This window comes from Cervus canadensis, chromosome 17 (genome assembly GCF_019320065.1).
Source record: "Cervus canadensis isolate Bull #8, Minnesota chromosome 17, ASM1932006v1, whole genome shotgun sequence".
In the NCBI taxonomy this organism is placed as follows: Eukaryota; Metazoa; Chordata; class Mammalia; order Artiodactyla; family Cervidae; genus Cervus; species Cervus canadensis.
This window is the reverse complement of record NC_057402.1, coordinates 36,333,617-36,346,601: the sequence shown is the minus strand read 5'-3', so window position 1 is coordinate 36,346,601 and position 12,985 is coordinate 36,333,617. Positions and strand designations below refer to the sequence as shown.

The 12,985-nt window shown below is 38.8% G+C and overlaps 1 protein-coding gene across 2 annotated transcripts in view; it reads right to left on the bottom strand.

Annotated features, from left to right (window-relative positions):
- Positions 1–12,985, bottom strand: part of SCAPER (S-phase cyclin A associated protein in the ER) — a 410,821-nt gene that overhangs the window by 383,545 nt on the left and 14,291 nt on the right. For both annotated transcript variants that reach the window (XM_043489284.1, XM_043489285.1), the window contains exon 2: positions 9,037–9,103. In XM_043489284.1, the coding sequence (XP_043345219.1) occupies positions 9,037–9,042 (6 nt within the window). In that variant the 5' untranslated portion in view covers positions 9,043–9,103. The remainder of the gene's footprint in view (positions 1–9,036; positions 9,104–12,985) is intronic.

Here is a 12,985-nt window from a genome sequence, read left to right as displayed (position 1 = left end):
GTTTTCACCCAGTCTGTAGGTTAAAGTGTCTGCCTGCAATGCAGGAGACCTGAGTTCGATCCCTGGGTCAGGAAGATCCTCTGGAGGAGGAAATGGCAACCCACTCCAGTATTCTTGCCTGGAGAATCCCATGGATGGAGGAGCCTGGTGGGCTACAGTCCACAGGGTCGCAAAGAGTTGGACACGACTGAGCGATATATGGGTTATGGGTTGTTATTGTTCAGTTGCTAAGTCGTATCCGACTCTCTATGACCCCATGTGTCACAGCATGCTAGGCTTCCCTGTCCTTCATTATCTCCCAGAGTTTGCTCAAACTCATGTCCATTGAGTTCACCCAGGCTACCCAGGTTCATTTCCTGGGCAGAGAACTAAGATCTCTTCACACCACCGCTCACTGCCGTCTCCTCAAGATCAAAATATTCTTAAGTGGTTCATGGAAGAGTAATATGCATGTGTTTGTGAAAAAGTGAAAGAGTTAGTCCCTCAGTTGTGTCTGACTCTTTGCAACCACACAGGCTGTAGCCCATCAAGCTCCTCTATCCATGGAATTCTCCAGACAAGAGTACTAGAGTGGGAAGCCATTCCCTTCTCCAGGAGATCTGCCTGATGCAGGGATGTGTCTACAAACAAATGTAGATGTGTATAGCTATATATGTATGTCTTTGTCTGTATACATGATTTTTCTTTTTGGCCATACCATGCAGCATGTGGGATCCTGGTTGACCAAGCAGGGATGGAACCTAGACCCCTGACAGTGGAAGCACAGAGTCCTAATCACGAGACCACCAGGGAATTCCCTATATGTGATTTTATATGTTTGTGTATGTATGTATGTTTTATACACACACACACATGTAAAATAAAAGAGAGAATATGAAGAAGAAAAAGAGACAAAATTAGCAATTGGTAAAGTTAGTGAAAGAATATCAGAGAATTCTCTGTACTCCTCGTGCAACCTTTCTTAAATCTGAAATGACAGGAAAATAAAAGGTCCTAAAAATAATGATAATAAAGGATGATACTGTCACAATCTTTGGGTATAGAAAAAAGTCTTAATGGGGGATACAAAAAAGCACTAATCATACAGGAAAAAAATGATGAATTGAACTTCACTGGAACTAAGAACACATTCTTATATTAAAAAGACATCATTAAAAGAATGAAAAAGCAAGCCACAAAGAAGATATATGTGTAAAAGTAACAAAGGTCTTATACCCAGAATAAAGAACTCCTTATATCGATTAGAAAAAGAAAGATAACTCAACAAGAAAATGAAAATTGAATAGGCATTCACAAAAGATATATAAATAACCAATTATCATATGAAAAGTAAGCACTGAAAATATTAAAACATTTTAAAATAAATGACAATACCATGTGATGGCAAGGAGTTGGGCAACTGCTTGCACTGCTGACAGAAAGTTAAACTAACATACAACCACTTAAGAAATCTGGCATTATCTAAAAGCACAAACCAGCCTCTGTTTACCTCTCTAGCCTCATCTTCCATTACTCTTCCTGTCTGCCATGCTCCAACTCCACTGACATTTAATCAGTTCCCTATAGCCACCAAGCTCCCTCCTAATTCAGGGCATTTATACAAGATTTTCTCTTCTATTTAGCATGTTCTGCCACTCTACAATGCACATTTATTGGCTTCCTCCCCAGCATTTACTGACAACATCTTTTCTAATAGTTCAGTTTTTATTGGGGTACCATGTGGTTCTATGAAGACCTACAAGACCTTTTAGAACTAACACCAAAAAAAAGATGTCCTTTTCATCAGAGGGGATTGGAATGCTAAAGTAGGAAGTTGAGAGATACCTGGAGTAACAGGCAAGTTTGGCCTTGGAGTACAAAAAAAAGAAGGGCAAAGGCTAACAGAGTTATGCCAAGAGAACACACTGGTCAGAGCAAACACGCTCTTCCAACAATACAAGAAATGACTCCCCACATCGACTCCACCAGATGGTCAATACCAAAAACTCAGATTGATTATAGTGCATGCAGCCAAAGATGGAGAAGCGCTATACAGTCAGCAAAATCAAGACCTGGGGCTGGCTATGGCTCAGATCATGAGCTCCTTATTGCAAAATTCAGACTTAAAGTGAAAAAAGCAGGGAAAATCATTAGGCCATTCACGTATGACCTAAATGAAAGCCCTTATGATTATATAAGGACTTGCCTGGTGGCTCAGACGGTAAAGCATCTGTCTACAATGCTGGAGACCTGGGTTCAATCCCTGGGTCGGGAAGCTTCCCTGGAGAAGGAAATGGCAACCCATTACAGTACTCTTGCCTAGAAAATCCCACGGATGGAGGAGCCTGGTGCAGGCTACTGTCCATGGGGTTACAAAGAGGTGGACACGACTGAGAGACTTCACTTTCACTTTCTATGATTATATGGCGGAAGTGACAAAGAGATTAAAGGGATCAGATTTGAGAGACAGAGCGCCTGAAGAACTATGGATGGAGATACAAAACACCGTACAGGAGAAGGTAACCAAAACCAAACCAAACCAAAGGAAATCCAAGAAGGCAAAGTGGATGTCTGAGGAGCCCTTACAGTAGAGCTGAGAGAAGAGAATCAAAGGCAAAGGAGAAAGAGAAAGATATACCCCACTGAGTGCAGAGTTCCAGAGAATAGCAATGAGAGAGAGCAAAGTCTTCTTAAGTGAACAATGCAAAGAAAAAGAGGAAAACGATGGAATGGGAAAGACTAGAAATCTCTTTCAATAAAATTAGAGATATCCAGGGAATATTTCATACAAAGATGGGCACAATAAAGCACAGAAATGGTAAAGACCTAATAGAAGTGAAAGAGAGCAAAAGAGATGGCAAGAATACCCAGAAGAACTGTACAAAAAAGGTCTTAATGGCCAGATAACCACAATGGGGCGGGGGGGGGGGGGGGCGGTCACTCATCCAGAACCAGACATCCTGGAGTGTGAAGTCAAGTGGACCTTAGGAAGCAATGCTGCCGATAAAGCTAGTGGAGGTGATGGAATTTCAGCAGAGCTGTTTAAAATCCTATAAGATGATGCTATTAAAGTGTTACACTCAATATGTCAGCAAGTTTGGAAAATCCAGCACTGGCCACAAGACAGGAAAAGGTCAATCTTCATCCCAATTCCCAAGAAGGACAGTACTAAAGAATGTTCAAACTACCAGACAATTGCACTCACCTCCCATGTTAGTAAAGTTATGCTCAAAATCCTTCAAGCGAGGCTTTAGCATTATGTGAAACTGAAAACTTCCAGATCTTCAAGCTGGATTAGAAAAGGCAGAGGAACCAGAGATCAAATTGTTAACAATCACTGGATCATAGAGAAAGCAAGGAAATTCCAGAAAAACATCTACCTCTGTTTCACTGACTATTCTAAAGCCTTTGACTGTATCAGTTCAGATAGTGGCTCAGTCGTGTCCGACTCTTTGCAACCGCAGGAACCACAGCACGCCAGGCCTCCCTGTCCATCACCAACTCCTGGAGTTCACCCAAACCCGTGTCCATTGTGTCAGTGATGCCATCCAACCATCTCATCCTCTGTCATCCCCTTCTCCTCCTGCCCTCAATCTTTCCCAGCATCAGGGTCTTTTCAAAGGAGTCAGCTCTTTGCATCAGGTGGCCAAAGTATTGGAGTTTCAGCTTCAACATCAAGCCCTCCAATGAACACCCAGGACTGATCTCCTTTAGGATGGACTGGTTGGATCTCCTTGCAGTCCAAGGGACTCTCAAGAGTCTTCTCCAACACCACAGTTCAAAAGTATCAATTCTTCTGAGCTCAGCTTTCTTTATAGTCCAACTCTGACATCCATACATGACCACTGGAAAAACCATAGCCTTGACTAGATGGACCTTTGTTGACAAAGTAATGTCTCTGTTTTTTAATATGCTGTCTAGGTTGGTCATAACATTCCTTCCAAGCAGTAAGCGTCTTTTAATTTCATGGCTGCAATCCCCATCTGCAGTGATTTTGGAGCCCAGAAAAATAAAGTCAGCCACTGTTTCCCCATCTATTTGCCATGAAGTGTATGGATCATAACAAACTGTGGAAAACTCTTAGAGAGGTGGAAATACCAGACGATCCTACCTGTCTTCTGAGAAACCTGTACGCGGGTCAAAAAGCAACAGTTAGAACCTTACATAAAAATGACAGGTTGAAAATTGAGAAAAGAATACAACAAGGCTGTTTATTGTCACCCTGTTTATCTAACTTATATGCAGAGCTCATCATACGAAATGCCAGGCTACATAAGTTACAAGCTGGAATCAAGATTTCTAGGAGAAATATCAACAATCTCAGATACGCAGATGATACCACTTTAATGGCAGAAAGCAGAGAGGAACCAAAGAGCCTCCTGATGAAAGTAGAAAAACAGAGTGAAAAAGCTAGCTTAAAACTCAATATTAAAAAAACTAAGATCATGGCATCCGGTCCCCTCACTTCATGGCAAAAAGAAGGGGGAAACATGGAAGCACTGGCAGATTTCTTCTTGGGCTCGAAAATCACTGTGGATGGTGACTGCAGCCATGAAATTAGAAGACAATTGCTTCTTGCAAGAAAAGCTATGACAAACCCAGATAGTATATTAAAAAGCAAAGACATCACTTTGCCGACAAAAGTCTCTATAGTCAAGGCTATGGTCTTTCCAGTAATCATATACAGATGTGAGAACTGGACCATAAAGAGGGCAGAGTACTGAAGAATTGATGCTTTCGAATTGTGGTGCTGGAGAAGACTCTTGAGAGTCCCTTGGACTGCAAGGCAATCAAACCAGTCAATATTAAAGGAAATCAACCCTAAATACTCTTTAGAACTGAGGCTAAAGCTGAAGCTCCAGCTCCAATACTTTGGCCCTCTGATGTGAAGAGCTGACTCATTGGAAAAGACCTTGATGCTGGGAAAGATTGAGGGCAGGAGAAGAAGGGGGTGCCAAGAGGATGAGATGGTTGGATGGAATCACCAATTCAATGGACATGAACTTGGGCAAACTCTCGGAGAAGGTGGGGGACAGGGAATCCTGGTGTGCTTCAGTCCATGGGGTTGAAAAGAGTCAGATGCAACTTGGCGACTGAACAACAGAAACAACCACCTCCCCATCAGGGAGCTTACATGAGCTCTCAGCCTCACCCACTAGAGCACAGAGAGAAGATGCAAGAAGAACCACAATCCCACAGCAGCCAGAACAAAAACTACAGTACAGAAAGCTAATCAGGATGAAAAAGCAGAGAGTATGTCCCAGATAAAGGGATAAGACAAAACCCCAGAAAAACAACCAAATGAAGTGGAGATAGGCAACCTTCTAGAAAAAGAATTCAGAATGATGATAGTGAAGATGATCAAGGAATCAGAAACACAATGGAGATGTAAGAAATATTTACCAAAGACCTAGAAGAACTAAATAACAACCAACCAGATATGAACCACACACTAGACTAAGGAATTAATAGCAGAACAACTGAGCCAGAAGACCAGACAAGTGACCTGAGGACAGAATGGTGGAAATCAGTGCTGCAGAACAAAATATAGAAAAAAGAACAAAAAGAAATAAAGACAGCCTACGAGACCTCTGAGACAACATTAAACACACCAACATTCACATTATAGGGGTCCCAGAAGGAGAAGAGAGGGAGAAAGGACCTGAGAAAATATTTGAAAATATAATAGCTGAAAACTTCCATAACATGGGAAAGGAAATACTCAACCAAGTCCAGGAAGCGCAGAGTCCCAGGCAGGATAAACCCAAGGAGGAACACACCAAGACACATAGCAATCAAACTGACAAAAATTAAAGACAAAGATAAAATAGTAAAAGCAAAAAGGGAAAAATAACAAATAACATACAAGGGAACTCCCATCAGGTTATCAGCTGATTTCTCAAGAGAAACTCTAAAGCCAGAAGGGAATGGCACAATATATTTAAAGTGATGAAAGAGAAGAACCTACAACCAAGAATACTTTACCCAGCAAGACTCTGTTCAGACTGATGAAGAAATCAAAAGCTTTCCAGACAAACAAAAGTTATGAATAGCTAACTTTTAAGTTATGAATAGCACCACCAAATCAGCTTTACAACAAATGCTAAAGGAACCTCTCTAGGCATAAAGTTCCTTCTTTAGGCAGGAAACACAAGAGAGGGAAAAGACCTACACAAAATAAACCTAAAACAATTAAGACTGGTAATAAGATCATACATATGGATAATTACCTTAAATGTAAACAGATTAAATGCCAGAAGAATGGACAAGTGACCTAGACTGGCTGGGTGGATAAAAACATGTGCCTGTATGCATTTCCATTTAACCACATCACTCTACTTAACCCCTCGAATTATATGTAATTACTTTATATTGTTAGGTCAATTATGTTTCCATTGTAACTTACAAATATAATTATCTTTTATTTTTTGTCTGGCTATTGATTGTGAAAATTGTTTTAAAAAGATGTTTTACTATTGTGATTATATAACTATTACTCACTTAATACCACTGTATTATGATTGGTCAACAGAAAATAGTAGAATTCTATATCACTAAAGCTACCATTTAATAGAAAAACTTCTAATCACTTTTTAAAATCAGATATATACCAGAATTACCTTGGAATTTTTTGAAAAATACAAATGCCCAGGTATTGCTTTTTTTCTACAAAGCTCCAGATGTGTTTCTAATGAGCAACCATATTTAAAAACTGGACTACATGATGATCTTTTACTTTTATCTAGTTTGTTTCATTTTTTTCTATTTCATATTCAGTGCTCCCATTTCATTTAGTTTATGTTTTCCAATTTCTCTGTCTCTTTTTTTTATGTTCTTTCTCAAGCCTTTATCAAGCATAGTAGAAAAACCTTTACACATAAATACATAAATACTATGTGTAATTATGTATTTTAGAAAACTTATGACTTTTTTCCTAGCTAAAAAATTTATGACATTTTGATTCTACCTGTTTGATTTAGTATGAATCAAACTAAATATGCTAGATATCTAATTAAATGCTAGATATCTAATTAAAAAAAACAGATACACAACAAAGATTTACTATATAGCATAGGGAACTACAGCCAATATCTTGCAATAACCTATAATCAAAAATAATTTTAAATATGTGTATATGCATAACAGAATCACCTTCCTGTGTACCTGAAACACTGTAAGTCAACTACACTTCAATAAAATGTATACATTAAGAAAAAAAAAGAGTTTGCATTCTGAACCACATAAACATTGTACAGTGGTAAAGAACCCACTTGCCAACCCAGGAAACATAATGAGACGTGGGTTCAATCCCTGGGTTGGGGAGATGCCCTGAAGGAAGGCATGGCAATCCATTCTAGTATTCTTGCCTGGAAAAATTTCATGGACAGAGGAGCCTGGCAGCTTGCAGACCATAGGATCACAAAGAGTAGGACAGGACTAAATCGACTTAGCAAGCATGAAACATTGTATGTAATATTAAAACAAAGCAAATCAAAAAGAAATATCAAAAAATCAAAAAGAGAGGCTTCCCTGGTGGCACAGTGGTGAAGAATCTGCCTGCCAATGCAGGAGATGTGGGTTCGATCCCTGATCCAGGAAAATCCCACATGCTATGGTGCAACTAAGCCCTGGTGCCACAACTACTGAAGTCCATGCGTCCCAGAGCCTGAGCTCCATAAGAGAAGCCACTGCAATGAGAGGCCTGTACGCCGCGACTAGAGAGTCCCCCACTTTCCACATAGAGAAAAGCCCATGCAGCAATGAAGACACAGCACAGCCATAAATAAATAAATCAAATAACTTTTTGAAAGACTAAAAAGAGGCTGAAAACAGTGGAATAAATTTTTTCAGAATACTGAGAGAAAATTTTCTCAATCTAGACTTCTACATTGAGCAACACCATCTTTGAAAATCAGGGCAGGAAAAAAGACTCAGACAAACAAGAACAGAGCTTAGGACTGATTGGCCCTCACTGTAAGAAATTCTCAGAATGTAAAAGGCAGGAGATAAATGATCCCAAATGACAGACTTTACAAATTTAAAACTCAGAACTTATTATTTATGTCTTTAAGATATAAAAGAAACTGGAGTGTGGAATGGGGCAGGATGAGATAGGAAAGGGAAATATAAGTAGATATAATCCTACATTTACACCCAAAAGAGGAAGCTCCTGCCCTAAGTCCTACACTTTAGAAGATTACACCTATCAAAATACCAAAACATCAAAAATGTCAAAACAAAAAGATAGCAAGTAACTAACTGAGTATACAGGAATTAATAGAGAGGGACTCACACAGTGAACTGAGGCCTCCCCACCCTAAAAGCAAACAATGAGGAAGAGAAGGAAGAAGGCAAACACAGCCTCTGTGCTGGGAAACCAAGATAAAAATATCTAATTTTACTTAAAAATGGCCACCCCCCATTTCCCAAAGAAGTCTCTAGGCACCTAGATTAACCCATAAACCATATTTCCTCCTTCTCCTGGGTTTGAGTAAGATAGTTTGAGTAGATACTGAGAACTGCCTGTAAATCTTGAGTTTAAAAAGTAGAATATGGGGAAGGTGAACTCATCTGCCTGGTGTTTCTAGGGAGTTTCACCACATTAGTGCCCACCTGAGATTCAGAGACCATCCTGGCCCAGCTTCCACCCTGCCAACCCCAGGGGCAGCATTTCTCCTTTAAAAGCTGGCTGAGCCCTGGGTAGGAAAGTACATCAAGCTGCTGACGTAAACTGATTTATAACTTTTTAAGAGTAAGACATTAAAAAAAAAGCTAACTTCCATCTGTATTCTTGCCCTAGGTCATACAAATGTTAAGAGTGAGAGTCTATGGCTCTAGGGTTGAACAGTACACTCACTGTCAGTTACCTTAACTGCTGCGCTTTATAACATGTGTTCCATAGAGTATCTTGCAGGTAACAAATATTACATCAAAAAGGATGATGAAAAAAAAAAAAGAAAAAAAAAAGGATGATGAATGAAAAACAGAAGGAAGGAGAGGAGGTAGAAGGAGGCTAAAAAAACTAAGGTTAATGCTTAAGGTAAATTGATCACTTACCATCATTTTTTAATTCCTTTCTATGCCAAGAAGCTCATTTACCACACAAACCCATGGAGTATGACTCCTATAATAAAAAAAATATATAGTACATACTGTTAGCCATAACATTGTCATAAAATCATATTTGTTTATAAAAAGATAAAAATGTCATTCCCATTTTCTCATTATATTCAACAACAACAAAAACATTACTCCTTTCTAAGTCATTTGGTTATACTATAGCATGTTTTATGCTGAACAATACCTCAATGCTCTCCAAAAATAATTAAATGAAAGAGAAAAAGTATTAATTACATAAATAGTCTCTGATATCCTAATCTGGAGGCTTCGAAGTTTTTTTACTATAATCTATAAATACGTACTTTACATTGTAACAAAGTTTCATGAAGTAACATTTACCTCTATTGTGAGAGATGCACTCTAATATTAATTTCCTACTCTATTTCATTATTTAAATACTGTTTTCACTGAATACGGTTTCACCCACTAATGAATTCCAACTCGATATATAAAACACTGTGTAACCTCTCCTTAGGAACTTTCAACAACTGAGATTTGATCAGAATATCTTAATTATAGATTACCTACAGGTCTATACAGAACAGATCCTACTTTTCAGGGAACCTATTTAATGGTGGTCAAATCTTCATTCAAAGAAATCCAAAGCTAGGAAACTAGATTAAAAAAAAAAACAACAACAAGAGGACAGAGAAATTGCAAGAAACAGTGGCTTAATCCTGTAAGAAAAGCTGCTGAACAAAGAAAAATAAGCAGCAATTGGAACCCAGCTTTCTGGGACGACGGCCTTGGTCACTTATTTTCACCAAGTGAATCCACTTCCTTTTAAATGCAGCACTTCAAATGAAAATGTATGTTCCAACAAAAACTTACATACAAGTATTCATAGCAATGTTATTCCTAATAGCGAAAAAGTGGAAACAACCCAAATGTCCAAAAACTGATGGATAAATAAAATGTGCTATATCCATTCAAGGAAAACTTATTCAGCCATTAAAAAAAGAATAAAATGCCTGTACATGCTACAACATAAATGAATCTTAAAAACAAGATGCCAAATGAAAGAAGCTGGTCATAAATGACCACACATTACATAATGCTACTTATATGTAATGTCCAAAATGGGCAAATCCATAGAATCAGAAAAACAGATTATTGCTTGCCTAGGGCTACAGAGTTAGAGGAAATGGGAGTTACTGCTAATGAGTACAGCGTTTCTTTTGGGGATGATGAAAATGTTCTAAAATTCAACATGGTGGTGATTACACAACTCTGTGAATATACTAAAAAACACTTTTTAACTGGGTGATTTGTTGGTATATGGATTATATCTCAATAAAAATGTTACATTTTAAAAAATACACCACCTCTGTTCACAACTCTCCAATGCCTCTATGTCTCATGCAAAGTCAAAGTCAAAGTTCCCACAGTGGTCAAAGTCCCCACATTCTAAACTTTCTAACTCCTCATACATCTCTGACCACATCTCCTACTTTCTTCTTTGGTGTTCTTTCCAACTCAGAAACATGGCCTCTTTAAGTTCCTCAACATGCCAGACACACTCCTGCCTCAGGTCTTTACACTTTAAAGTCCTCATCTGGAATGCTCGAGACTGACTCTACTTGCCCACATGTAACTTTCCCAGTGAGGCCTACCGAAGCACTCTTTTTTAAAACTGCAATCTGTTTATCCTGACTCCCACTACTGGCATTCCCTATCCCACTTCTCTAAAGCATTCATTACTTTACACTATTTAACTTACTTGGTGTACTGTCCATCTCTCCCTGCAAGAAAGTTAGCTGCATGATGATCTTTGGTTTTGGGTTACTGCTATAGCCTCAGAATATAGAACAGAGTCTGGTATCTGAGAGGCATTCATTAAATACTTGTTTACTAATGAATGAAACCCATGTTAAAGAATCTTTGCTTAAAATGTTCCTCTCTTCTCACCCTATACATATTCAAAGCCTACCAATTCATCAAGACCAACTCAAAAAAGTCATCTTCATGAAGCCCATTTTGATATCCCCAGCTGACAGAGATCTTCATCTGAATTCCCAGACTACTTGACCTATAATCATCACTTCCAAAAAGTAGGGAGAAGTGTGATACAGTAGAAAAAGTGTACGCAAGCACTGGAGTCAACCAAATCACTGGTTATGTAACTATGAGAAGTTATTTAATCTCTTCAAATATAGGTATTCTAACCCATAAAAATGAAGACTAGATGGCTTACCCAAGAAAATTTTTTCCACACAAAGACCTATGTACAAATATTCAAAAGGGCTTTACTCATAATTTCTCCAAACTGGAAACAACCCAAATATCAAAAAGAAAAGATAATCTAATCTTGGTACATCTATACAGTAGAACAGAGAGCAATACAAAGGAATGAATATACAATAAAATAGGTATCTCAGACAGTCTGCTCGGAAAAAGAAGCTGGATGCAAAAGAAAACATTCTGAATGATTCCATTTATATCAAGTTTTAGAACATGCAAAACTAATCCCAGGTGGAAATATCAAAAGAGAGTTATCTTAGTTGGAGGGGAAGGGCTGGAAAGAAGTACAAGGGAACTTTCTGGAAAGATGGATTGCGGTAGCGGTTCATGACCATGTATAACTGTGTTCTTACTCACTGAACTGCCCACTTTAAAAAGGTGGGCATACTTTTTGTAAATTATACCTCAGTAAAATTGATCAAAGGACGCACAGTTTAGGGGGGAAGAAACGAAGGCTATCCTTAATTTAAAAGGTTGTTAGGAGGATTAGATGAGAAACACTTCTACTGAAATCAGCACAACACAGTGAGAAAGACAGCACAATAATATGGGACTGAATCTCAATTTAGCAAATTATTATAGCTACTAATTGCATAACCTTTTGCACAAGTCATGAATCCCTCAGAACTTCAGTTTTCTCTTGAGTAAAGAGAACTGTATCTACTTTACAGTTAAATGGTAGCACACTAGAGTTTCTACTAGTTAACACAATATCGGTTACATAACAAGTCCGCAAATGGTTTTTTAAGTAAGACATAAAGACCAGCACATAATAGATGCTCAACTGGTGTTATATTCTTTTCCCCATTTCCTTTGGATGACAATTTTCTCCTCTATTACATTTTAGAATCTTGAAAGACAACATCAGCATTTCAGTGATCTTCCTTTTCCTCTATTTAAGATAGTTATGTTTAAAATGCTAGGCACTGAACAAAGATTTTTAAGGAAAGGAAGGAAGTAGGCTGGCTTGTTGATTAAGCAGAATTACCTCTTTTGACCTTTTTCTTTTGGACATTCCAGAATCAATTAGTGAACTTTCCAATAAAGACAGCTGTAGGCTAGATACCAACAACTTTTTAAGGGAGACACAAATTTATGTATGAATATTATATGATCCATATGCACTGGAAAAAAGATTGGAAGTAGAAAGAAGCAATGTGGAGCCTGGTGGAAAGACTCTTACATAACAAATGCTATAAAGAAAGATCCACACAGTCAGAAGGAAAGCAAAGAGAAGTGATCAGGCGGGAACCCACACCTGAAGGAGGAGACACAGAAGTAGGGGAATTGCTTGGGTTTGGAGATCCTCTTTGGAAAGAGAGGGGTTTGAACCACATATTGGGCACCCCAGGCCTAGAGTCTGAGACCAGAAAGACAAATCTCCTTCGCTGGTGTGCACACCAGTGGGACTGGCAGGGGAGCTGTGAGAAACTTGAATTCCACTCATTAAGGGCAGGCATACACTTGCTTCCTTGCTCCCAAAACAAGGCAGAGAAAGCAGACTGCGACTGCCTGCGACTCTAGCTGATTTCCACGACCACCCCAGTGCACGTCCTGGCCCATCTTGCTCCACCACACAGCTCCCCACTGGGGTGAAGGTCGACACTGTCAAGGGGAAGGGCACAGGTGAGGGGATGGTGCTGAC